A 27,999-nucleotide genomic window follows, 5' to 3' on the forward strand; every position below is an offset into this window, starting at 1 on the left:
TAGAGAGGCAGAGAGATGAAACGATTGTATTACCAAATATTACAAGATGATGTACACTGTACAGAGCTCAAAAGGCTAATCTTTTGAGAAGATAAATATTGTGATTCAAGCAGATGTTATCTATCCCATATACAAATCATCCACTTCCTAAATAAAAGTGTGACCTATCTAGATTCTGGGGATTTCACCCCTAATGAATCCCCATAAACTAAGAAAAAGAAATTTCTCTTTTCCTGCCGATAATTATAGCAGCATCGAGAAACTACAGACTGGCCTTGGAAAACAACACTACATTGTATTAACCCTGAGCCCAATGATGATCAAGAAAAGAAATATGCTCAGGATGCAAAGCTGGTCCAGTATCTCCTGAACTGAGCTCAATTCTTTCAGCTGAACCACTTGATAGCATCAAGGCAAGGTATTTACATTTACGTTCTTGACCAGGAACTGTGCAGAAGGATATTCTGACAAAAACTTGGGGAGCTCCACATCTGATGGATCTACTGGCGGAAGTGCCATATAAATATCCTCCGTTGAGAACGGAATGCTGCAAAAGATTTACGATATGTTAAGGCGAAGAAAACTCTCTTAACTGATTCAGTGATGATTTATGTGTGATGGACAAAATGACATACACAGGATGTAATGGCAGTACATTTACAGCATCCAAGGTTAGTAACATACAGCTTGCGATGCACAGGACTCAGAAGCATAGCATTTGCTATTTGTTAAAATATTGGTCCTCTAAGTTTCATCTAAGGCCATGAACCAACAAATGCAGACAAAAGGTAACATGGAAGCTTTAACAAAAAGCAACTCAGTGACATCAGCTAAGAGCACACATACAAAAGTTAAGGAAAATTATATATTTATTTATATGTACAGGATGAATATCTAATACATGCAATGCAGAAACTAACAAATGGATGAACAGAATAGACTCCAAATATTGTAACTACAGTAGGAAATATAGAATTTCAAAACGACAACCAAGATAGAAAGTTGCAAACACAATCCTGTATTAACATTCTCTGCAAGAACACAATACTGAACTACCACAGAATTGACAGGTGATTACCTTAGATCATCATCCAACAAGAATGAATTTGATGTCAAATTTTGAGAATCTTTATTTAGGGTCTCTCTCATCTGAGCAACAACCTGCAAATTAAATTTCTCCAAAAACTCAGAGGAGTACTTAATTAGACTAAAGAGGTTGAAAACAAGAAACTTACCTCATTTGACACACTTTGAGTCCCATACTTGTCATCCCAGTACATTGTACTTATGCGATAGATTTGCCTGATCGTCAATGCCTGAAAGAACAAGGTAAGAGTCATGAAAGGAGATATTGGACTAAAAGGAGTACATGTCTAGTAAGACACTATAGAAGATATTACCGGACAAAGATCCTGCATTATCTCATCTAATGATTTTTTTCTCTTCTGATGAATCACCTACAATAAATAAATAATCGAGTAAAAGGTTGGGTAGAATAAAACAGAGTATAATTATATTTCAGAAGCAGTATGTTTCATACCAGAAAGCCAACAGCCTGTCTAATGTAATTTAGTTCATGCCAAGAAGTTCCTGCAAACTAGATTTGGTAATAATGTTTCAGGCCTGGATGAGTATGAGAAACAAATTCTGCACACAATGTCAATAAATCAACAAAACAATTTTAGAACCTCCTCTTTTGCAGTCACTATCCATTTCTCCAGTTCAGCCAGACCAGATTTAACATATTCTCCATTTGAAAAAGTGCAACACTCTCGTCGAAGCAATAGGCTGCAAATTAAAATTAGGCAATCTAAGTGATTGGAACACTTGGACAACTAGAAGGCTATGAATCATTATATACATACCTGTTAAAAAGTGATATATTGATGAAAGAGAAAACTTGAGTAATGAGCTTGCGGATGAAAAATGAAGGTACCTGCAGGAAAATAAAACATAAGTTTTGCACCTGAATGATCACTAGCAAAAACACACTTGTGCCTACCAATTTACATCACCAAATGCATGCAGTGAACAAACATGGAAATAGGAACTGTATTCACTTAAATTCTGGCATTCATTCCACAGCAAGACCACTTCACTTTAACAACCTATTTGGTTAAAATTCAACAATCACCAATCACTATTAACTAGTTTATAGGAATGGGTTGTTATCAAGACTCATAGAGTGTGTTAGATTTTGGTTTCTTAGATTCAGGAATAGATTTTATAGTTTATTTCTTCGTTTAAAAATGTTTTACTTTTCCTATTTTTTCTTTTTTATTTTCGTTCCCACTCCTCTAACATCACCTTCTGAGAATAGAAATCTGCCCATTACCCACTGCTGCCGCCTCATGCCAGCCATCGTCAAACCACCCTCCTCATTGGCTTATAAACACCATAAAATACATCATATAACTTCTCTTTAGGCTGTGAACATCTTTCTTTGGATTTGGTCAAGAACACAACAAAATTTTGCTTCAGGAAACTCTAATATTCAACAAACCCACGTAGATCTACCAAATATGCAATTAAAATACATCAGAGTGCTCCTCGCATCATCTATTTCAAGAACAGATAGATTTTTCATTCCGGTCAAGGAAAAATAGTAGGACAAATAGTGCAAGCCCCATTGCCAATGATTCTAGAGAGATTGGCTGCTTTGCAGTTAGGCTATAGAACAAAATGCTTTACAAAACTGATGAGATGAGAATTAAAGGTGTAGGCAGAGGGAAAGGTGAGAGAATGAGTGATGGAGGAGGAAGAGGAGGAGAAGGTGAGAAAATAAGGTCGAAGAAGGAAGCAGAGGAGTAGGTGAGACAGTGAGGGTTGGGGTTGACAAGATGAAGATGACGTCGGGTATTCAGCTTTATTTTTTCTTTTTCAGTTTTTTATAATTAAAACATAAGCGTAAGTGGGTAATCAAATCGATACCCAACTAAAAGCTGGTTAATCACGAAACCCATAGAATTGGTTTTTATTCCGTTGATTAATTCTGGTTGGCCTCAAACAAACACAATGTATGGGTATCTTTTAACTTAAAACCCCATTCCTGGCATTGAAACCCACTTACCAAACGCCTCTTAAGATTCTTTCACCCCAAAAACAATATAACACTTAATCGAGACTGTTGAAGATATGTGATCTGATATTATGGCAATATTTGCTATTGTAAATATTAGGAAAGATTTCATTATAGTATCATATATTAATTAGGTAGTAGATTGATTTAGATTTAGATTAGGTAGTATATATAATTGTATATTGTGTAGTCCAAAGATATGAAGAAGAGTATTTTCTCTCCCTTTTTTCTTAGTTTACATGGTATCAGAGCTTCAGGCTCTGTTATCAGTTTGTCTTTTGATGAGACCCTATTGAGTCACTTTTAGGTCTTTCTTGTGTCCCTATTGAGTTTGACATGACCCTATTGAGTCACTTTTAGGTCTGTTATCAGTTTGTCTTTTGACGTGACCCTATTGAGTCACTTTTAGGTCTTTCTTGTGTGAATTATAATGGCAAATATGAAAGGTAGTAGTAGAGAGATGAAAACAGAAATTTCTGATGTTATTCCTACAACATCAAAAATTACTGATCACAAATTGAGTGGAAAAAACTTTTTGGATTGGAGTAAAACTATTCGGATATATCTGCGCAGCATCGATAGAGATGATCATCTCACTGATGACCCACCCGTTGATGGGGAAGAAAAGAAGGTTCGGCTAAGGGAAGATGCAAAACTATTTTTCAAGTGGAGAGAACAAAGCATATCGAAATTGATTGCCACTTTGTTCGTGAAAAAAATCCAGCAAAACTTGATCTCAACCAGTCATGTGAGAACTGGAGAACAGTTAGCTGATATTTTCACTAAGCGTCTAAATGGTCCGGGAATTAATTACATTTGTGGCAAGATGGGCATGATTAACATCTATGCTCCATCTTGAGGGGGAGTGTTGAAGATATGTGATCTATGGAAATATTTGCTATTGTAAATATTAGGAAAGATTTAATTATAGTATCATATGATTATAGTATCATATATTAATTAGGTAGTAGATTGATTTAAATTAGCATAATTTTAGGATCTAAATTAGGTTACACTTGTGTATATATATTTGTATATTGTGTAGTCCAAAGATATGAAAAAGAGTATTTTCTCTCCCTTTTTTCTTAGTTTACAGAGACCAAGAAGGATGTTACGCTTTTTCCATAGTTGCTAATCTATAAGAGATACAATCATTATAAACAGAAGTAAGGCACGGATCATAAACCAAAAGACAGATCACAACTCAAAACAAAGATTACAACTGTACAAAATACAACCTGATGGCATCACAAAAAATAGAGATGACTACCACATGTTAATGCATAGAAATCTGAAAAAATTAGATTTGTTAAAAACTGACAAAGCGTATTTGCATAGGTGCCAAAAAAGAATTTTTTAAGATTATCCAATGAGACCAGGTGGTCATCATTCAAGGGTAAGATATAAAGGAGACAACTATTGCATATGAAAATTTTGGTTTGCCCACTTGTGCTGTCTGTACAGGTCAGTCTAAAGCAGTTGAAATGTATTTAGGCATTCAAAAGAACGTTCAACATTTCAGCTGCTTCTTTAACCCATGGCAAGTCATTCAGCTCTTGAAATCCGTCAAATTCAGATTTCAGATAGTTTCGTTCCTCAAGCACAAAAAGAAACTTCACCACATAGAAGGAATGGTTCACGTTTTACTTTGCCTCCTCAAATAGTGTTTTCATCCAGTTGCAAATATATTGCTTGTCCTTTATTCCTTTTGGAACATCCAGAAGTTCCATTACATGGTAACAAGAGCAATAAGGAATTTGGATTCAAACAGCACAAAGCACTTGCTAAGTGCCACTTCACAAGGTTAATGAGGTATCTGATATTAAACCCCAAAGCCTAGAACCTAAACAGAGACCATTGGGATTCCTTTAAATGGTATGAGAATAATGAGGCATTTAGGTTCAGACAGCCCAAAAAAAAAAAAAGGAACAAGAAGAAGAAATAATAGTAAAGGCAAACCAATAAAAGAAACTCAAGTTCAACTACTACCCAAAAATTTTAGAGGAAGTCTAACATACATGATTTTCTCGAAGACGGCTCATAAGGGAATCCAAAAATTTGATGATGCTATCCCACTGACTACTTGGCGACTGTTGAGGAACTCCTCCGGGTGATCGTGATAGTTTACCTCCATGTACTCTTTGATTTTTAGGAGCCTTTGGAATTGCAAAAAATTTTACCAAGCAATTAGTACATATCCAATTAATACATCTGGAAAAAATTCCCAAAACTATGACTAAACACTAGGAATAAAATATGCACAGTTGAAGCAAGAACTTTTACTTCAAAACCACGAAAATCTTAACAAGCAAAAAAAATTCTTTTGCTCTTTAATTCAATTGGGTGCTTAACATCTGAGCTATCGTTAGAAGAATGTGAACACTCTTCTAGTACAGAGCTAAATGATGGAAGTCTTTAGGCAATTAGTACACACGAGCAAAAAGGCCAAGCTAAATTCCGAACAATCCAAGTCAAAATCAAAGATATAGAAAGCAAATTCTACCATTTATAATATATTATGAGGATAATGAAAGGAAGCCAAAATTATAGTTGTGAAAGTCAACCATGCAAAAAGGAAAATTTTCCAGTTCTCACGTCGTTCTAACGCATGCAAGCATCACTTCAGCTTCAGAAATTGTCTTACTTGAAAATACATAAAGTTTTATTTTCTTCGTGTGACAAAAATAGCCAGATGAAAGAGAAAAAAAAAGCACAAAATTTATACTGAAATTTGGTAAAGATACTGAAGGTGCGTTTTAAAGAAGATTCAGTAACCTAAACCAACTAAATCATTTCACAGCCATAACCGCAATCAAATCAGCTCAAACTTTAAAAGAAGTTCAAAAACATAGGAAATGGAATGCAACCAAGCACTTTTACAGTTAAGTAAACCATATCAACAGAAATCTCTTTTTTGTTTTTGCTCTAAATCTTGGGCATGGGTTGTGTGTATGCATGTCAGCGAGGGGAGGGAGGAACCCACCTGAATGCATAGACCCAGAAGAGGGGATATTTCTTTCTTCAGATTGTCACGTATCAACCCAAAAATCTTCTCCACACAGGCAGTTAACTGTTGTTTGAATAAAAGTGAAGGATATTTTGCTTCCACAAAAGATAAACCATCCTCCAATCCAATATATTTGAATGGTGATTTTGAAACCTGAAAAGGTGACATTCAAAATTAACCATAAGTACCACTCAAGCATAAAATCATAAAAAACACAAAGGTTTCACCGCCGTAAGCAGTTCACAGAATATAGCCAAGTGCAACACAGCCCATCCTACCATAGAAGTTGAACTATGAAGCATAATAAAATCATAGAAAAGCACAAAGGTTTCACCGCCGTAAGTAGTTCAGAGAACACAGCTAAGTGTACCACAGCCAATCCTACCATAGAAGTTGAACTATGAAGCATATGAAACATACGAGTCATGCCACATTTACTTGCCCTACAAATCCAAGATAAATGGAAAGATACAATGAAAGAATAACAGGAGGCAAACATGCAGACCCGGATAATAACAAGTAATTAGGTGCATTTTTCAAAGACATTAAGTGAATATGGTTCCCCATTAACACACCCAGAGGAACAAACAACTAAAGCAGGAAAGATTCACTTGCACAAAAAGTAAAATATGTTATGATACTATCAACCACCAAATATTGCTTAATACCAGTTATAACTTATGAGCTGCAGCACACCCACTCAGCGAATGGGACATTGTAGTTCACCAAAATGAGTACATATTAGTCAAAAGTAAACAGTAAATGACTGATCAATCTCATTGGATAACTTACATGTGTAACGGTGCCATTAAGCCCAGTGAAACCAGGGGAACGGTGAGAATTTGCATTTAAGTATCCATTGGACCGCAAATTCTTTTGAAGAAGGCACAGAAGAGCGGATGCATTTGACAACCAGTAAGGCAAGGTTGTATCCTCATTCCCAACCTAAAACAGTAACAAAAGCATATAACTTATCAATTGCTTCAAAGCTGCATTTTCGTTTTGGCTTGATCAGTAACAAATTGCAAGCATCAAGAAGGCTAAAACCATTTAATATTATCTACTTATTTGTTGACTTTGAAAATTGTTTTGCATTATAGTCAAAGGCACAAGAGGAACAGTACAGGGTTCAAAAGCGAAAATCACCTTTAGAACCTCATTGATTCTCTCAATGATAAAGTCAAAAATCGAAGTCCTCTCAGATTCAAAGGCATGCCAATGGAGGAGGCATCTATAGATGACACAAGCAGCAACCGGCTTGCTATCTTTAAAACCCAAATTCTCTTTTATACACCTTGAAAGTATATCATAATTCTCCTGCAGAAGACCTTTATCTTTAGGAGTAATGAGAAAAGTAAGAAAAGGCACTTGCTTCATGGATCAAGGTACATTTGATTATTTTTTTTATAAAGCAACAGTAAGTTGTATTCATAAAATTCACAAATTAGCGCAAGGAAAGAAGAAAACCTGGTGCCTTTCAGTGGTTAATTTCGTGTAGCGAGAATCAGATAACCCTTGTGATAGAGGAGCTATAATTTTTGACGGAGTAGGTGACTCCTAAGTCAAAAAAATTTAGTGTAAGTACATAGGAAAACAAACTGGAATGCACGATTTATCCGACAGTGCCAGAGATCCAATCTTACAAATGAAGGCTTCCGATCTGCAGAGGAAAGAGCAAGTGCTCCTGAAAATTTCTGTGGAGAAGAAATCAAGCTAATGATGAACAGTATTACCAAAGAAAATTCAGTTATTCAGCAGGCACATACAGCTGAGGTTAAGCCATTCCATTGTTCAAAGAATGCATTTTGGCAATGTGAAAACCAAACAAGAACAAAACAGTGTGAAGCATAATATAAACATATATGAACTATGACACAAATGGTTCTTACATCCAGAAAAGGCTTGACATAACCAGGACGGATGCTCTTTGGAGTTGCACTTATTGCTTTTTGTCGAAGTACATGGTTCTCATCTTCCAAATTTGAGAGCTTTTCTTCCAAACTAATCACAAAGACAAAGATGATAAAAAATAGAAGAAGCAATTTCTAAAACGCTAAGAAAAAAAAAAGAAACATGGTGAGACAACAATTGAGTTTAACTTGAAGTTAAACGATAGCGAACAAAATACGTGTAAGAAGCAGCTCCCTAGATTTTTGTAGTAGTTTACTGTATAAATGCGTACTTTCAAAAGCTTGCTATGAATAACAACGGGGAAAGAAAACTAATCCATCACATAATTCAGGAATATTACCAAGAATAACTTTTTGGTGGCTAGAATTAGCCCAGTTATGCAAACAAAACTCCCAGTTACCCCATTAAAAAGGTATCCAATATTTATAAAATTGCCAATTCATCAAGCAAACATGTTCCTAATAGATCCCCCTAACCTAAATGAAAAAATAATAATAATAATAATAATAATAAAGCCCCATATTGACATTTAGAGGCAACCTTTTATGATACTTCCATGACCATCTGGAAGCAAGAGCTTAAGTGTTGGACTGTTCCTATCTCTTATTCTTTACAGTTACAAATGAGGGTCATAACAGAATCAGAAAATTATACAATATGAAAGAGCACCTTCTTAGATTTTGTTGAAGTTCTGAACAGGTGAGGTCAACTTTTTCCAGCTTTTGAATAGTAGAACTGGTATCTTGTTTAGCCTTGACAAGCTCGCGCTCTAGTGCAGAGTTCTTCCGCTCCAAGGAAATCAGAGAATTCTGCAGCAAGAACCAGAAATACACATGCATCAAGGTTCAAAATATGTAATGATGTTACAAACAAATCAAAAATTTGTCATACCAACTGGCAGAAATCAGATAATTAGATGCATGACAATCTTCATGCATACTGTAATTTAGAAGGACAAATAGAAAGACAGAAAACGAAGAAGAAGAAATACTATTGACCATTTCCTGACTTTTAAGAGTAGTCAAAATGACCAAAATCTATACCTAAAGACGTAGCGACACCACCTGGTAGATTGGTCATATCTAATGCAATACAAGAAGAAGAAAATCAGAGAATTACCTTCAAAATCTCATTTTCATTCCTTAATTCAGACAGAGCCACAACTTCTCTTTCCAAAGCAGATTTCCCCTTCATTGATAGTTCTAATTGCCTTTGAAGCACTGCACTCTTGTTGAACTCATTGACTGTAGCAAGTTTTGCAGCATCTAATTGAAGGCTTAACGATTCGACAGTCTTGTGAAGTTTTGATATTTCCCCCAACTTAGACTCTTCATTAGACACCTGAAATTTGCAGATTTTGTTTACATATATATAAAGAATAAAGTATCTCTTGAAGAATCTATATCATATAACCTGCAAATTATCAACCCCATTTTTGTCATTGGAAAGTTAGAATGTGTACTACTTTGGTCACAACCAGCCGAATACACTTCTAATGAGCTAAAACAAAGCAAGCATCATGTAAATCTGCAATACTGTCGCAAAAACAGAACCAATCATCTAAGTGAGCAAATGTGCTGATCAAAAGTTGAATTTCACAGGGTCCTATTCTACAAAACATGCGCCACAGTTGCAATTTAGCTTATTGGTCTAAATGACTTACCATTTACATGTAATCAAGCAAGAGCAATCAACCTACAAAGTCAGTGATCTCAAGCACTAGACATTGTTATACCAATAAGACAAACTTGAAACTTACATCAGCTTCTTCTCTTTGTTCACGGGGAAGGGGGGTGAAGCAGTTAAATATCTTGATACCCTATATTTATTCAACTTTAAAGCGCCAGGCAAAATGTTTCGAAACCCTCACAAAACAACAACACACATTTTGCTTCGTACATGTAACCTTCCCATAGGTAGCCTCCTACTCAAGGTGTCTCCTAGGAACAAGGTTAGCCAGAGTCGATAAAGCATCAAATTGAATTTCTTTATTACCAAAAACAAATCTAGATTTCTGTAGGAACACAAAAGCCAAGAAACTTTATTCAACACTTTGAAAGGTATTCTTACAAATCCAAGAACTCCAACACATACAACATAATATACAAATTAAAAATTAGTACCCGTAATTTTTTTTCCAAGTGCAATCGCCAGGTAAGATCTTCTAACTGCTTCTCAAGTTTGGTCTTCGCTACACGCAAGGCACCAGCTTCATTAGCCTCCTGCACACAGAAAAATAGGATAAATCAACAAAAGGATGATTCTCAACGAAATAACAAGCAAAATTTATTTCAACAAACCAATACAGGCAAAACAATAGATGCTAAAAGGTCCGGCAGCTGCAAACTACTAGAGATGCCAAGACCTCTGAGACACTTCATTACCCCAAACAATTTATATCAAATCTATTTGTGTAAGCCTTATCAATATTCTCAAAAAATTGATTGTCTGTAATTAGCACATTTATAAAAATATAAATTAAAATAGCAAATATTTGTCATCACTTTAATCGCAACCATTAACATACCATCCTATAGCAAGGATGCATAGTGTTCGTGGCATTTCATATGGTTTAAGCAACACAAAAACACTACAATGCATGCAGCCCTCAATTTTCACCTAGGATATTTATGAGAAATGCTTTTCCAAGTCATCATTTCGAAGCTAGAGGAGAAGACTCTCATTTACATCTAGACCAATTTTCTGCATCCCCCTCTCTCAACAAGGATGCTACACTTTTCAGTGACATTGAAGAACCAGGTACTGGTGAGCATAGAATCTAGCTTTCATGACCTAGTCAATAATATCAGTTCAAATTACATATAAAAGAAATTTTCCCGAAATCACCTCTCAGATGTAGTTCCCCAAGAAAAGATAAAGATTCAATAACCCTGAGAAATACACTCCTATTTTTTTTCCTGGTTTTGTCTCAACACAGGATATGACACTTCCTACAAAAATTGTGAAATAATATCTCTTGTATTCTGTGAAATCAGTTCCCAATGCTTGGATGCATATCACAAAGAATAATTTACTACCTTAGTATCTGGGAGCAAACAAATTTAGCCCCCTTCATGCAGATAATCACATTCACCATGCACAAAGCATAGGTTATCAAATATACACACTTTTAGGCATTTTCTTATTATTTTCTTTCTTCTTATTAAGACCACTATTAGTCTTGGGGTGTATTTGATAAAACTGAAGTCTGAATCCATTAAGTTATTGAATTGTTAAGTATTAAATCTAATACAATTAAGTGCATATCACATTCAGTGATAAGTGAATAGCTTATCACTTAATTTTGAGAGCAAGTTGTCTATAAAATTCAATGTCACTTAATTAATTCAGATGTTCAATTTTGGTTATCAAACGGTCTACATATGTTAAAATCTGAATCCATTAAGTTTAAGTACTGAATTGGGTTATCAAACACAGCCTTAGTGTGCAAAACGAGTCAATATATCAACAAAATCTGTCCGACACAAATCTAATCTTAGTTTGAACTAATATTCAACACAATGAATGAAGTCAAGGAACACTCAAAATCCGCACTAGAAACTCAAAATGAGATGTTGCCTGAAATAAGTGAGTCCAGACAAAGCTATAACCAGTTTGGCTTTAAACCAGTGGCTGGAGAGATTACTTTTGTTCATATCCTATTTTCACCAAACTGGAAAATTGCATCAAATATAGTAAGGCAAGAAAAGAGGACCCACAAAGGAACTCCCACAGTGGTTAGCTCAACAGAACAAGAAAATTACTAGCACACCACAAGATACATGTTTCTAATCGGATAAATAATGTAAACAGCAAAAGCAATTGAACAATGAGAATTACTTGAATGCTAACCATCCTTTATCCTGAATGACATTCACAATGTGTCTTGCCAAGTCCAATAAATAAACAAGAAATAAGGTGTGTGGAACAAGCATTAATGCACAACAAAGGTCTCAAAACAGACGAGCGTGCTATAAGCATCAGTAACGCTTTGGTCACCTGTTTAAGCCTTCTAAATTCTCTTTTAGCCATCTTTTGCCTCCAAAGACATTGTATAGCGATAATATTAGATTGCCGGTGACAGTAAGCAGAGCGAATCTTACACATCCTCCAAAAAGCCTGTGGGATAACAAGACAACAGTTCAGAATGTACTTGCAATTGTAATGCAAACTAACAAGACAACACACGCAGGATCAGGATACAAACACAAGGAGACCAAAGTAAAAGGGAATTTTAGGGGTTTAGAACACGTGAAGTATTCATTTCTTCTCCTCCTCCTCCTCCTCCTCCTGGTACCAAAAATTCACTAGCTGAGGTTACCCCATCCCAAGGCCAAGGCATGCCATCAGCCCCACAGGGACTTATGGTGGTTCTTCCAGATTGCCTACAGACCAGGGTCCACTAGCAGCTGGATTTGAACTAAAGCTTCTCTCAGCAAAGGCATCATGATGTCACCAGTTGAGGCAACCCTCGTTGGTTCAGTTAAGTATTGATTGTGCACTATTATGGCACACATCTGATGCTTCTATGTGTTTTCACATTGTAAAGAATTTAACAGGGATTTACTCATCCAGCAGTCAATAATTTGAGAGGTTACGGCATAACTAGCGAGTTCAGCAGGAAAAAAATCCAAGAAAGTCTTTCATACACCAAAGGAGAAAAATAAAGAACTTCTTCAGCATCCATGACTATCTCAACAACTCTATAATGCATGCTCACAGTGGGCTTAAAAGTATCATAATCTCCCATCATCCAAGAATATCTTGCTTCTATGGTTCCTCGTCTGCCCACTTTCCACCAAAATGGGACAACATACTCTTTCCCAGTACATACTTTACGCACCAAAAAATGCAACTGTCCAACACTAGGCTGCACAAATTATTTAAATCTCTTCAAACTACTCAAAATTTCAACCATCTCACAATACTTGTGCCCAACCAAACATACATGTAATTTGTAAAAGAGAGCATGATTTCTTGTTCTTTAAATAAATCACTACTATACACTTTCACTGAGGCGAGAAGTAGATTGTTTTGAATTCAGTCCACTTCCAAGAAATGTAGCTCGTGAATGTGTTACTAACATCACAACATGAACAAAACAAAGCTGCCAAGTACTTCAACTTACACATCCATATTCCAAATGTTTCGAAGAAAACTACAAAAAAGAAATATGGCAAGGTACAATTCTCTACCTGAATTATAGAAGCAGCTCTGTGCTCCTTCCTGTACAAAAACTTTTGCCGTGCAGAGAAACCACGGATGCTAGACTGTATGAATACAATTGACATGTAAAGCTGAACATAGGCATGCCTGAACAACCATCTCCGGGCATATTTCTGTATGATAATAGCAGCTGTTTCCTCTCTTATTGAAGTATACAGTTTTCGAGCAAGATGACCTGCAAAACATAAGCACCGTACTCAAGTGCTGCTTCTTGGGATAAACATAAAAGCAACACATAAAAGATTCTCTCATAAAACCATAAAAAAATTTCAATAAAGACTTTGTTGTCAAACCATTAAAAATTTTCAATAAACCATAAATAATGGATTGAAAGTCATGAATAAGATTCAGTATACAACACAAAGATGCTACTTGGTAAAGCACGTGAGCAGATTTCCAATCCTTTAAATAATTTAATTTTTTTTTATTTTTCTCCCATATGAAATAAACTCCTAAAAGAGTAATCGAGTGGAAAAAGACAAACATTGTATTTAAGATGATGCAGGAGATCAGCGCTTAAGCACAACAGTCTGCTCATATCTTTACACCATTTTCTTTATTAAATGGGAAAAAAAAACTTAATCATTTCCTTCATTATTATTTGTTTACAAAGGCTAGTCAACTTAGTTATGCCACGATTAGTCCTGCATTTACTAGGCCATAACAGAAATTCAATCATGTTTTGTTAGTTATGTCTCATTAATAATTTTGTGAAAAGAAATTAAACAGCCGATAAATTTATTTAAGCATCTAATGGAGTTCATATTGTTGCCAGGAAGATCAAGGAAGATGCGAAGAGGATAACACAAATAAAAGCTAGCAAGTCCCTTTTACAGGAGCAGCTGCAGCTTTTCATGGATATAGTTGAGGAGACAATGACCTCTACAGCATGCTTGTAATGAAATTCCAGCTGACTGGTGCAAGAGAAAATCCCTGCGTGCAAAAAACGTCCGCAATCTACCCTGAATACACTTTGCAGCAGAATCTAAAACCTCTGCACGACGCGTGTCTAAGACAGCAATTTGACCAGCTCGGAGGAAAACTTTGGTCTTTCCCAACTGAGAAAGAGAACCCAAGGATATATATTTCTATTCAATTGAGTAGGAAACCACTAGGTATAACTTCAAACAAGTCAAAGCCAACCTGAAAGTTCCTGAGATTTAGTCTTTGTAGTATTTTCTCAGTCATAGTTTTCTCATCATACCTGTAAGCAGATACCAAAGGATATTGGTGAAATCCATTGAAATCTCCCTATAGACCATAGGATCAAGAAGCCAAAGTACGAGTCAATATACTATCTCCTCTATGCTATGCAGTTTAACAAAAGTCAAAATCAAGCCAGCAAATGTATCAGATTAACGAAGGAAAATGATCCATTCAAAGTAGATATTTCACTGTCCAAGTACAGAAGACATTGTAAGCCAACAAGAGAAAACCTACTCGCCCAAAATGAATAAAAGGCAAAGAACCGAAACCCACAAAAAAAATAGGCTCTTCAGTCATTGGATCATGATTGTTCATTAGTGAAATTAACTTTATGACAGGGAATCACATTAAGTTTCATAAACCAACAGATAAACCCACAGACAAAGGAGAATTCAGAAGAGTGACCAAGGAAAGGGAGAATTAGAAGAGGTAAAGGAAGTGCAAACCCACAGAGAACCACACTGAAACCAATGAAAACATTTGGGTAGGTCTAAAAAGCAACAACAGACAAAGTTCAACTGAGAAGCAATGCATTTAACTGGAAAATGGACATATGAGGGGAACATTAGGTGAAAGCTCCAGATATGGCCTACACCAAATACATTCAGAAAGTTCAACAAACGTTTACTAACTCACCGTCCATCCATCATGTCCAAGGCTATAATACCAAATCGATCAACAAACTCATGATAGGTCTTCCGAGAGGGGTAACCTGCCAAACTTATGCGAACAGCTTCTAATACACCCTGCACAATATCAGGATATCAAATATATGAGACCTCAAAATAGCACACAGTTTTACTTATATAAACTCTTTCTACAGAAGAAAATAATTGTCTTTTCTTCAACCCCTAAACACTTTGCAGTAAATGAACAACTATTGACATGTAGGATCTAGCACCTACCAACCAAAATTGACTAGAAACTTGGTGGATCAGAAATTTTATATCAAAAGAACAAGTACTAATTTAACTTCTGGTTTTGTATTATTGTCAAATGGTTGATGCTTTTCTCTAACAATTCCCTTTACAGCAACCAACAAGAATGTATCTTTATTTTCTCAGCATCAAGGTTGCAATTATCCTAAGAGCCCACTCTTTAGATACTTGAAACATCTACCTGAATTGATCATGTTCAGTGAATTGGGCCGGAGCATAATCTCCAGACCAATTGACTGTATAATAACAAGAGCACATGAGGCTGAAATTTGATACAGGGAGAGTTGACAAAGTTATTGCATCCAAACAAACCAGCAGTGCACTGAAAATAATTTGATAATTAATGATACCTCCTCAACAAAGAAAGCAACATGAAAGCAAATTACTAGATGCTGGCAAAGTGTGCGACATAAATGAAAATAAACATTAGTACGAGGAATGGAACAATCAAAATTGTGATGCAACAACAGAACATAAAATAAACAATAGTAATATGGGAGGAAAAACAAGAATTATGATTCAACAGCTAAACATGGCGGAACCTAATATTCTTGAGCAGCAAAAACAAATATACAAAATCAAGAGAATGGAATGATACTTAACTTGAAACTTCGAATAGACAAACTTATAAGCAACTAAAAAATACAGATAATACTGACCCCACAGCGTAACTGGTGTAAGATGCTTTGATTCTCAAACTTCTGGGGCCGATTAAAAGAGTTTGGCTTCACGCAGCGGATATAGTGAGGCTCCGTAGAACTAAGGATCTCCATAAGAGATTGAAGTTGTTGCTACAAGCAAAAAAGAACATAAATATTTGTGCTTACGCTTAACACTTCTGTCAGGAATCACTTCAGACATCATGATAGATCCAAAAGAATAACCAACAAACAAAGAAAATGATACATTCACTAGAAAATTAACAGCGCTTAACCAAAAAAACTACAGAAGCTCACTCAATAAACCAGCCTAAATGAGAACAGTAATCAACAGCAGCATGTAAATGGACCCAACCATAAGATCTATGACATTAACAAAGCATCAATGCACCTTCCTTGAATGATGCCCTACCTACCCAATCTAATTTTATTTTAGGTGACCAACGAAGGATATAGATGACAACTGCTCCCTCAACATAACCAGTCCCAATAGACCATTTCGAAAGTGAAGTGCATTAGATACTTCTCTCTGCTACTTTTCATTCAGTGCCTTCTCAAAATCCATTTACATGGTTGAAGGCCCATAATCAAAATGATCGTCTCTGTAAATCTAAAGAAATCGATATATCTTAGTCCTTAGATGTGCTTACTCGTCCACCATAACTATACTCCCTTCAAGTCTTCATGTTCCAAAATCCACATAACCCTTACCATATTTACGTTGGTAAAGACAAGGTTTTCGAGTCTTTGGAACAGTAGAAAATTCATACCTTAAACCGAGAGGCCACTGAAGAAAATTTATATGAAGATCTAGAAAACTCTTCTGCAGATGAAGGAAAGAGACCAGCGATGAAGGGACATTTTGAAGAAGATAAGAGATTGCAGTGCTCAACTACAACATAATCACGATTTTTATCTAAGAATGTTTCTGTCTGATATGAGACCTGCAGATAGAACAAACATTAAAAGAATTCCCAGTTTCACAATAATAAAACTCAATTCACTTTCAAGCAGTCTCTAAGACATCAACATGCCTTGCCAGCATAGTGGGAAATGGTGAAATCTGTTTCAGAAAACTTGGCCTTCTCCAACCGTGGATGGGTCCGGAAATTCTGGAATAATTTGTTCGAAAATGTTCCATGAGTTGATTTAGGGAACATGCTGCAAGGGTAGGAAATCAGGATGAGGATAAGCAGCAGCAAATGATTCCCGAAAGAGCAGTACGCACCAATTGACATATAAGATATATTAATACCAAGCTTCATCCAGAAGTGCAATTATCCCAATGGGCTTCTGCAAAAAGCAGGTTAAAAAAGGCATGAAAACAAAGGAAAACAGCAAGTAAAATGCATTTGATAGCAAAACGTCAAGGCAAACTAGATGTAATTTTAAATCTTGCACTAAATGCATTTATACTGAAAAACTGTATCTAGGTAAGAATTATCAAAAGGTAAGGCACCCCAAGGACAAAACTCCTTGTAAAAGTTGCATGGATCAACTAGGACATTGAGCAGCATTCTCATAAAAAAAATGCAAGACAGATGCAAGTGTGAAATATGTTTAAAGAAACAAGAAAAATTAGATTCAGATTTCCAACTACATTTCTAAAGAATTGCTGGACTGATCCAATTATCTCATTCCAGCACATGCTATCTGCTCAATAATACTCGGAGCTTAATCATGCAATGAGGGGGAGCTAAGAAAAAACCTTCTCAATCAGATCCAGGACATCTTGGTTGTCTATAAATTCAATGTAACTCCAATTTATTTCTTCTTTATGATATTCCTCCTGCTCCATCTTGAACACATGCTGGAGAAGTGCAACAAAGTGAGAAGAAAACTTCATTCCAAAGTGAAAAGGCAATCCAAAATCTAAAAAACAACACAATGTCATAAAAACTTCATGCCGCACCTCATTGAAATGTTGTTGAAGCTTTTCATTTGCAAAATTAATGCAGAATTGCTCAAAACTGTTGAATAGAGTTTCCAACGATTCATTAGTCACAGCATATGCAAACCAATGTCAGTTGTCAAGTTCCTTTAGACATGAAAAAGAGTGAGCTTTTCACAATAAAGCCTAGCACTATCTTGTCTATGGAAAAAAGTCTCAAACTTCCCCGAAAAATAACAAAGAGAAGAGGATAAATTGATCAGGACAAACACACTGCCTCAATAGTGCAACTCCAGAAGGACTCGGACTAAGTAATGTAGACATCAACACATGGAGCAATTGACAGCTAAATACGTCCAAAAATTAATTTTTTACTGAGAAACAGGTAGTTTGCAAAAGTTAGTTTGTTTGAGAATCCTAAGGGGCAGTCGGCAAATGGATCAGCTACTTCAGATTCATGGTGACATGGGTATTTTATGGACAGTAAAGCTAACAGAATCTTTAAGTCAATTATAGCAACATGGCATCCTGAACCTAACTGAATTAATTTTTTATGAGTAAATGCTAGTTTGCAAAAGTCAGTTCACATGAGAATCCTAAAGGGCAATGATAAACGGAGCAGCCACTTCAGATTCATGATAACGCGGATATTTGAAGACAATTAAGCAGGCTTTCTTGTCCAAGAAAAAACCAATTCTGCTAATTTCTCTATTCGACTTTCTGATTTGTTTCCCTGGCACAATGGAATAAAAATATGAATGAGAAGCCATGACAATGGACCTGTTATGTTTGAAGCATTCAAATCCGTATATGTCCAAAACTCCTATTTTTATCCTTGAATCATGATCTTGTCCAACAGATCGATTGATCTTTTCAACAAGCCTGAAAAGACGCAAGGAGTACAGTGTCAATGCCAAACAATTTAGTTCAATATAACAAAACCACTATTTTACATAAAAGGCCAGAAAATGCCAGCACCAATCAAATAGCCGAGCATAGATAGTTTTTGCCAAAGCATCCCGACCAGCTGTGGCTGCATTGCAGTCAAGAGCTTTAATGATGACCCCTTCAAGAGTTTGTATTGAGCGCGTGCAGAGGGTAGCCAGCAAAAGATTCACATCACACCTAACAGAACAGTCATCAAGATTCACATCACAGAACAGTCATCAAGATTATCAGAAAATTCATTGTTGAACTGCACAATGAACTAAAATTGTTTGTGCACATGAGATGACAACAAAAAACTAACAGATCTAGATTCAAAACTCAGAAATGATTAAACAGTAACATTATACGAATACATGAGGCAAACAAATAAATAACACTAAGAAATGAAAATGGAAATTCATTCAGATAAAGAGGCTAAGCGACACATTTTCCATGTTGATGCAAGAACATGCCCACTTAAGATAATGGTTCACAGTCAATCTCCTCATTCCAAGCACATTTTCAATTCAGGGTCAGAGAAGATCAATAGAGAAAGACTAGACTGATTGCATATTTGTTGCTTAGCTGTTTGAACTTATTTGCTTAGTTGTTTGAACCAGTAAGTTCCGCCGTTCACTTGTAACCTAAGAATGAAATGAGAGAGAGACAAGGCAGAATAAGGATTTCACTTGATTCAGCAAACATGTTGCTAGATTTTAAAAAGAATAAAAATTGTATGGTTTAGGCCTTCAGGCTATAACACCAAAACTTTTTATGTAGTTTGAACGAATTAAGGCAAACCAGAGCTACAAGAGACGAAATTAAAGGTACCTTTCGAAAAACTAAGTTTCAATGATGAACTCACAGCTACAAGAAAAGGGGAAGACCTATTTACTCAAGGAAATGAAAGTCCAAAAGCTGAAGATGCAAGCTACTGAAGAAGTTGAAGACAGTAGAGAATCCAAATTCTATTCCAACCAACTAACCTGAGCATTTAATAAAATTGCTCAAAAACAAAAAATGTGATGTTTGCTTATCTAACTCAAAAGCATATGAAATAAGAGTAAAAGACCTGGGGAGCCCTTAAACTATCACCGTTGTCAAGTTTTGGCCCCCGATCTAATTTTTGTCTCCGATGAGCCCCTAAACAATTAAAAATGCATAGTTTAAGTGCTTCCGGTCATTTTATACTGAAGTCAAGCCGGAATTAAAGGGCAATTTCGTCCAACTATAATTGAAACATCAGGACCAGAATTAGCATTAGATCCATTAGACAAGAATTCTAACAAAAAAAAAGCATCAGATCTTCACCTTGAACCCTTTTAGATCCATTAGACAGATTTCTAATAAAAAAGCATTAGACCATCTTCACCTTGAACCCTTTACCAATAGTCTCCTTGTACCTAAAGATAGAATCCAACCTCTGCAAGCAAAAGCTCTACCAGCGGTGTGGGGAACAACACAGTGACTAGCAACCCAACCAATCAACCATCCTGGTGGTGGTGGTAGCGGAAATGGCATGGGTGATATTGGAAGCATTTCTACCATTGGAAATCATAGTTGGCATGCTTTTCGTGATGGGAAATGCTCAGGACTTTATCCACAAAGCCACCCATGGCTGGCCGAAGCACATCGATAACAACGTTTGGGATGTGGCCATGGAAAGACGGGACAAGAAGCTCATGGAGATGCTATCCTCTTCTTCTACTCCTAATTAACAATCTAACTCAGGAAGCACTATGGCCTATCGGTAAATTTTTGGATCTCTTCATGTTTTGCAAGCATTGAAGTTGTAAGCAGACAAGTTGAATTGTTGTCTTCCTTTTGCAGCTTACTTTAAGCTTTTGAACTCAAAAAAAAATAAGGAACAAGCTATTGATGTTGATTGCCTGGATTTGGTAGATGATAAAATAACTATAGATGTTTGAGTAATAATAATAATAATAAATCCAGCTTCTGCTACTTCAACTATTACTTGAACCTGTAGATGAATCATTAGCTGGAAAGAGAGAGAGATATATACTTTTCTTGATACTTCAAATATGGTTGGACAATAATGCCATTTGCTTCTGGCTCGACTCACACATAAAATGACCGGAAGCACTTAAACTATACATTTTTTATTATTTAGGGGTTTATCGGAGACAAAAATTAGATTGGGGGCCAAAACTTGACAACGGTGATAGTTTAAGGGCTCCCCAAGTTTTTTACTCATGAAATAATAATAAGCAAAAGAAGCAACACAACCCACAGATATTAGGAATTGTCCATTAGCAAACAATTTCCAAATCAATCCAAGAGAAAGAAGCATTGATTGGAACCACCAATCAGCAAAGGCAAAGGAAGAGGTATTTTGGAACAAGGAGACTAAATCATCGAGTAGCAATCCTTACATAAGAAGGTTTGAGGCCATCTGCAAATGGAAGTCAGACTTTTGATCCTTTATAGTTGATGAATCATGCTCTTTACCAGGAGAAAAATCTACATTTCCAAGATGCAGTATGGCAGCCAATGTCCGAAATATTGCTTCCTGATGAAGGAATGAACCACTTAAAACACATAATCAGAATATTCTTCAAAACCACACTAAAATGGACCTAAGATTCCTCATATCAAATTAACTATATTTGGAATACCTGTTCCTCAGAGCTAATGCCAACAATGTCCATTGCCCTTCTTGTTTTGACGTATTCCTCGGCATTGCTCACGCCATCCAATTCATAAATCTTGCTTTGATTCAGGTAGTGGAAGGTACTTGGATGGCCAAGTTTGTACTTCTCCGCATCCTGCAAACAAAACATTGTAAAAATGGCCTAATAAGACTCCCGTTATACAACTTTGTACAACCATAATGGCTTAAGAAACATAAAACAAGGATGAAAACAATGAGAATTCTTAACATCTGGATCCAAAATTCCTTTAGGCTTAGTTTGGGAGTTTAGGATAGAAAAGAAAAGAAGGGAAAGCTTAAGTTATGAAAGAAGAGAAGAGAAGGGAAGAGATTGTTATGTTGTTTGGGAGTTTTGAGAATTAGTGGAATGATTTTGGACATAGAAGTCATTAAATATTTGTTCAAAACCTTTTTAAGGACAAAATAGGCATTTTAAAAAAAATATCAAGCTTTCTCCAAACTTTCTTCCCATTTCTTTCCGATTTGGGAGGAAGCATTTTCATAACTATTCATCCTTCCATTTCTTTTCTTTTCTTTCCTACTTAAAACTAACAAATGAAGCAAAAGTAAACTTTCTCTTCTTTCCCTTTCTTTTCTATCCAAATCTTCCACTCCCAAACGAACCCTTAGTATGCCATTCTATAAATGTATAACATAAAAATGTGCATATACTTGGATCAAGAATCACGAATGCCTGAAGGTCAGACTCACAAGTGAGGTAACAGAAACAAGAGAAACCAAATTGAAAACATTTGTCCTTTAATTGTCACAAATCCTCCAGGAGGTTTCATTGCATTCCCAACAATGAGCAGTTCTACATTACACATGCTGGATAGGACAAGGATAAGGAGGTTATAGAATCACAGTCTTAAAGCAAGAAACAATTATTATGCATTTCAAATCAGACCATCATATAAGATCTAAGTCCATTGTGATAACACCTAATTTGTAGAGGGACATGGCTAAGAACGTAAAATTTGGAATCAATAATATCTCAGACCCAAACAGGAGTTGAGGTTCAATAATAACCTGCACCCACATAAGGTTCTTACAGCCATCAATGAGAGTGTATGAAAAACATGAGGGCGAAAAAAAAAGTGCAGGAGAGACTTATTTCCTATCATGTATATGCCAGCATTTCCTGCAGGCAACACTTTCATATTCAAAATTTGCAGGTTTATGATGGAAAGTTAGATTGCACTCCTATGACTTTCATAACGAACAATCAGCTACCTGTGATCCTTCAAAGTCTTTTCTGGTAAAACAAACATGAGAATGTAAATGCTGGATTTCCTTTACTTAATTTTCTTGTGAAACATCATCTTGCTCTACTCAATATTGTAGAACATAAACCTTTCTCGATATTTGAAAGGACCATAAATGTTGGCCAAGTAGGAAATGCCTCATTCAAGTAGAAGCTATATAAATATTCCTTTCTTATGGGAGGAAAATGTTTGTGGGTTCCCAAATGACAGAAAAAGCCGAAATATAAAGAATAACTCAACCCTGTCTAGGACAAATATGCTGGTTAATGCATAAAAATTCATTCTACTTTGACAAGCCAAATCAACACAGAATCAATATGCTTATTTTCTAGAGCTTAATTCCGGATTAACTTTAGTAGGTTAAGATTCTTGATCAAGGCACAACTAGAGATTAAGATAAGCACAACTAGCACATAGCACACCGTTCCAACATACCTATTTCCTTGAATGCAACGTTTTGTAAGTAAAAAATTATATTTCATACCTAGCACATATATCAAAGAGCCCCTACACATTTGTGAAATAATAAATCTGTCCTTAGTTATTGGAGAGTTGGAATGAACACAAATAAGTCATAACCAATTATAGCCATATTAGGTGAGATCACACGTGGCTGCTACCAAACCCGCTCCAGCAGCAATCTAACAATTAATTAAAAAAAATTTCATCATTTGGACAATCAGTAAAAGTTAGTTAGAAAATGAACCCAAAAATAAGCAAAGTTCGTAGACACACTAGGAAGCTTACACGGACTTTTAGTAGCAAGCTAAGGGCATTCATTGGGATGAAGTCCAAGTTTCCACTAAGGCATCTACCAAGAAAAGATATCTTCTGTTGGTATCCTAACCAATGATGACCTACAAGACTGTCCAACCAATTCCTTTGACATACTTAGCCAGGTTATCTCTAAGGCAAAAATGATAATTATATCACAAAATGACAATCCTCATCCCCTGCACTTGCAACATCATATTACTAGTGACATGATAGAGTAAGCATTAATCTTTAGGACAAAAATGATGAGCTCTTCATAAAACTAACACAGAAATTGCAAGTCAAGTATGTTTCATGCATAGCAAGTTCTATGGATAAAGAGTCTACCAATCCAGAAGCACACAACTGGTAGAAGCAGTGGTAATTTCTTTCAGGATCTGTTATTTGAACAACACGTGATCGCTCCAGAAGGTACGTTCTAATTGCAGCACCAGATATTCTACCACTTGCATCAAACTGGATCTCAACAAACTTCCCAAAGCGACTGCAGTGAATAAGCAGAATAAACATTGAGCATGACTCCCCTGACAAGAATGGTAAAAAGGAAAAAGCGGACAGTTCAACAACCATAACAGCATCATACTTGAAATGCTGGCACTATTCTTGCCATTACATGAAGATAAACAACCTACAGCAAAGAAATAGGCCAAGATAAATGTCACAGCACTAGCACCGTGCTAGTACTGCTTGTACTGTGACACAGTATATGCAGAATCTTCACTTTAAATTGCAAGGAACACTAAACAGAATATACTTCATATGGACATCAATACGCAGAGCCGCCAGAACATTTGTTTAGTTGACAGTTTTTAGTACTTTAAATCATCAATGTGATGCAAAGCAGGAAATGAAACACTGCTCTAGAACCAATGACGATGCTCCTATTCAAATTCCACGTTGAACAGATATGTACGTGCTTAGTACATCCACAAATATTAAATTAAAAGAAAATCAGCATAGCAAAATCCATGATGCACATCCTAATATCAGACAAGAAGAATCAAAGACGATTCAGTTTTTACAACTGAGAGACATTGTCTCAGCCATGCTGTACATTCAACCATTCAAGACTTGCAAGATAAAGGACTCAGACAAACCTTGAATTATCATTTCTCACAGTCCGAGCATTACCAAATGCCTCCAGCAAGGGGTTTGACTGCAACAAGCACCAAAGAGAAAATATCAGCCAAAAAGTAGTTTCATTTGAAGGCTATCCACTTCCCTCCTAAAACTTTCAAAACAGGATATTAAATAGAATATTCTTTCAAGCCAAAATCCCCTTAACACTGACTAATTTTCTTTACTTACCTCAAGAACTTGCTGTTCAACAGTTCTGTCATCTCCAGCTGCACGACCACCAACATAAGTAAGATACTGCATAATTAGTTTTGTTGTTTCAGTTTTTCCAGCACCACTTTCGCCACTAACTAATATGGACTGGCTTCTACCCTCCCCCATCATTGCCCTGATCAACAAGGTTAAAAGAAACATGAACCACATCATTTTGGTAGCAAGCACAGCTAATGTTACAAACTGCAGCATATTTGATCAAACTTCACAAACCTATAAGATGCATCTGCCACAGCAAAAACATGCGGATTCAGCTCGCCAAATGGAGCCCCATTGTACTGTTCCATCATGTGTAGGTTATATAGATGAGGAAGCTTTGTGAATGGATTGACAGCAATAAGAATGCTTCCAGTGTAGGTCTAGTGTAGGCAAATAACACAAAAATTCAAAAGCCATGGAAGAATGTCAGTTAAGCATTTCAGGAATATCAAATTCAAAAAGCACAAAATGACAATCTCCTGTTAATTGACAATGGAAAAAATATTTAGGCAGTTACCAACTAGGTGACATTACAAAACATGGTGATCCTTGAAAGGAATCTAATGCTGTAGCCTTCCAATCTCACAAGAAGTATCCAGGTATGTGTGTGTGTGTGTGTTACACATTCACAGTTACTTTCTATTAATCTCAGGCTTTTCATGTTTTAGCTAGCACAGGTCCTAAAGATCTCGGTTAGTTAACCCGATGCTCCTATGCTGAATCTAATGAAAGTAGCAAATGCAAAGTATCTTGAACGAAAGAAGAATTTAGCTTGTGATGACAATAAACCATCTAAAGATTTTAAGCTTTTTATTATTATTATTTTTGTCCAAAAGCCACTCTTTCAGCTCTAATCTACCATGAAAGTACATGTTAAACTGCCCTTCATCCCCATCTCTATATTGACATACTACTAGAAAACTTCAACGTTACTTTTGAAGCAACCAGTATATATGTCTTCTCACCCACATTGGACAGCAATAGGACTTAGATATAGGTTCAATTCTCTTCTTTCTAACATTAGGAAGTAAAAAGGTTGATGCAATTAAATTTTTTTATTCCTTTATAACAAAGAAAGAAAAAAGGCATTGACAAGAAGAAAAACTCAGCTCCAGAAGATAGCTATCCACCATTCTCAGGAAAGCATAATAGTATCAAAGATTTCTAATCCTCATGTTCTTGAACTCCATATGCAACCTATAGACGTTTAGCGCCACTCAGATAAGAACCTTTTACACCCTTGGGGTGCAACCCTATCCATTTTCTCTACAACCATGTATTTGAAACTCAAACTCAAGAATAAATTGAACAGAGTACAACAGTTAACTTGAAGCATTTTAGTGAAGGTTGTTATTGCATAATGTTGTTTGTTTCCTGAGTAACTTGTTTTCGGGGATAGGTTGGTCAAACTGAGATTCTTCGTGGATAAATTGATGATCAAATTTAAGTAATGGAACCATTGGCATGAGCTAAAATAAACTTAACCCTTGATGATCTTCTCCCTCAAGCTTACTCTGCACTGAACTCCAAGAAACCACGTAATCTATCTTATGTACAAATATGACAAGAATATTGATTGTCAAATGATGGCAGCAATAGTTTTCTCCTTGTCATAGCGGACAACTCATTATCCCTAACATTCAAGACCTTTTCAGAAATAAGTAGCAGATTCACTGAAAAAGACGTTAATCTGTATAACAAAATTTCACAGTTCCCCATTGGCCACCAATGCACAATATGGAGCTGACTGAAACACAAAGCACCATCTGTTGAAAAGGCTTTTACAAATCAATTTTACTAGCAACCCAAAAGACAATTTAAAGCAGCAAGTCAACAATCCCAACAACTGATGGATTACCAGCTTATTTGGCTAGTAAATGACATTAACTAAGTTTTTTCCTCGTGTCCATTTATTTGTCAGAAACATTGTCAGATGGTAAAGTTAGGATCTTCACAGAAACTCGCGTACTTCTTTAATGCACTTTTTTAGATTTCTGCCTTGTCCGGCTTTTTTTCCAATTATCTGTCAACATAATTCTCATGTTGTTCTCATAGGCTTCTCTTTTTTATATTTTAATTTTCTCCATCTTCACCTTCATACAGAAGCCAGAAGCAGAACAATTCCAGACACCAAATATACCCACTCATTCCAAATCTGAACCAGCACAATTATTTCTCTGTTTGGATGGGAGTGTTTTTCAAATACAATAAAAATTTTTAAAAAGTACTCTAAAAAGAAATCTAAAAATTAGTTTAAATTTTTTAAAAATTTTAAAAAATATCTCAAAATATATTCTAGAAACTCTTCTACTCTTAAATATCCCAAAATATTTTCTGAAAATATCCCAAAATATAATCTAAAAACTCTGCTACAGCAAAATTTTTCAAAAACACCCTAAAAAATAGCTAATCCAAACGGAAATAACTTTCACTGCCTTCAACCTCAAGTATACTGCTTGCTCATAACAAATTAACCATTTTTTACTCACTAACACATTTCTAGAGAAGAACTAATACTAATAAAAATCCAAACTCACGTAAATTTCATTAAGTCCATATCTCCTCTGAAGATTATCAAGCACTCCAGGCTCATTCAAGTACGTCAACTTCGTCATATCATCCACTCCTCCGTGGTCCGCTTCCGCATCCCTCGGATGCAGCTTCTCCGGCAACGCCAATACCTACATAAACACAACCCAAAACAAACAAAACAGCCCAAACCTCATCAAAATTTGAGCAATTCCTCCACATGTTCAATCAAAAATCAGCAAAAAAAAAGAACAAATTCCTTCAAAAATCTTACCTTTTTACCATTCTGAGTGAGAACTTGGACTTGTTTACCTATAAAATCGGTCACTTCAGCTGCGACCCAAGCTGAGTCTCTGTCTTCCACCCAAACCTTGGAGCCTTTCCGCAAAGTCATCTTCCCTATCTCCTCCGTCTTGCTAGAGCATCAAATTGTCTGAAAACTGAAAATCTTTGAAGAAATTTAAATACTAAACTTTTTGAATTTTGAACAAATAAGCCCTAGAGAGAGAAAGAAACAAACTGACAGCGCGAGAGCGGAGAGATGTTACGGGCACATTTTTCACTTCCCGCCCTAATCAAAACGTACA

The 27,999-nt window shown here is 36.0% G+C and overlaps 2 protein-coding genes across 5 annotated transcripts; one reads left to right on the forward strand and one right to left on the reverse strand.

Annotated features, from left to right (window-relative positions):
* On the reverse strand, positions 1 to 27,999 carry LOC113779479 (myosin-15). 4 transcript variants are annotated; one of them, XM_027325060.1, is made up of 39 exons: positions 27,937 to 27,999; positions 27,687 to 27,852; positions 27,421 to 27,564; positions 25,118 to 25,263; positions 24,863 to 25,019; positions 24,652 to 24,710; positions 23,882 to 24,038; positions 21,481 to 21,630; positions 21,238 to 21,374; positions 18,896 to 19,042; positions 18,698 to 18,799; positions 17,939 to 17,996; positions 17,735 to 17,836; positions 17,282 to 17,319; positions 17,061 to 17,187; positions 16,797 to 16,970; positions 16,027 to 16,158; positions 15,066 to 15,175; positions 14,367 to 14,427; positions 14,104 to 14,281; positions 13,193 to 13,398; positions 11,997 to 12,116; positions 10,121 to 10,219; positions 9,117 to 9,338; positions 8,667 to 8,806; positions 7,976 to 8,087; positions 7,730 to 7,780; positions 7,554 to 7,643; positions 7,233 to 7,403; positions 6,879 to 7,031; positions 6,063 to 6,239; positions 5,098 to 5,235; positions 1,866 to 1,936; positions 1,689 to 1,788; positions 1,541 to 1,597; positions 1,401 to 1,457; positions 1,236 to 1,316; positions 1,079 to 1,161; positions 1 to 547 (listed from the first exon to the last, which is right to left on the reverse strand). In XM_027325060.1, exons 2-39 carry the CDS (start codon positions 27,804 to 27,806, stop codon positions 409 to 411), a joined length of 4,566 nt encoding a protein of 1,521 aa, XP_027180861.1. In that variant the 5' UTR covers positions 27,807 to 27,852; positions 27,937 to 27,999; the 3' UTR covers positions 1 to 408. The 4 variants fall into 4 exon arrangements, with proteins under 4 accessions (XP_027180861.1, XP_027180862.1, XP_027180863.1 ...); XM_027325061.1 differs by having other exon boundaries at positions 7,554 to 7,640; positions 27,687 to 27,997; XM_027325062.1 differs by lacking the exons at positions 25,118 to 25,263; positions 27,421 to 27,564; positions 27,687 to 27,852; positions 27,937 to 27,999 and having other exon boundaries at positions 23,882 to 24,078; positions 24,863 to 24,943.
* LOC113779481 (NADH dehydrogenase [ubiquinone] 1 alpha subcomplex subunit 1-like) lies at positions 20,303 to 20,791 on the forward strand. Its single transcript, XM_027325065.1, has one exon. The coding sequence runs from the start codon at positions 20,359 to 20,361 to the stop codon at positions 20,560 to 20,562; it is 204 nt and encodes a 67-aa protein (XP_027180866.1). The 5' UTR covers positions 20,303 to 20,358; the 3' UTR covers positions 20,563 to 20,791.

This window comes from Coffea eugenioides, chromosome 8, assembly GCF_003713205.1.
Source record: "Coffea eugenioides isolate CCC68of chromosome 8, Ceug_1.0, whole genome shotgun sequence".
Taxonomy (NCBI): Eukaryota; Viridiplantae; Streptophyta; class Magnoliopsida; order Gentianales; family Rubiaceae; genus Coffea; species Coffea eugenioides.

Coding starts and splice junctions, on each gene's coding strand:
- LOC113779481 (XM_027325065.1), top strand. CDS start 20,359: ATGGCATGGGTGATATTGGAAGCATTTCTACCATTGGAAATCATAGTT.
- LOC113779479 (XM_027325060.1), bottom strand. CDS start 27,806: ATGACTTTGCGGAAAGGCTCCAAGGTTTGGGTGGAAGACAGAGACTCA. Junction 14,428..15,065: donor TTGGACATGATGGATGGACG/GTGAGTTAGTAA, acceptor ATCTGCTTACAG/GTATGATGAGAAAACTATGA. Junction 548..1,078: donor TTGTTGGATGATGATCTAAG/GTAATCACCTGT, acceptor AATCTTTTGCAG/CATTCCGTTCTCAACGGAGG.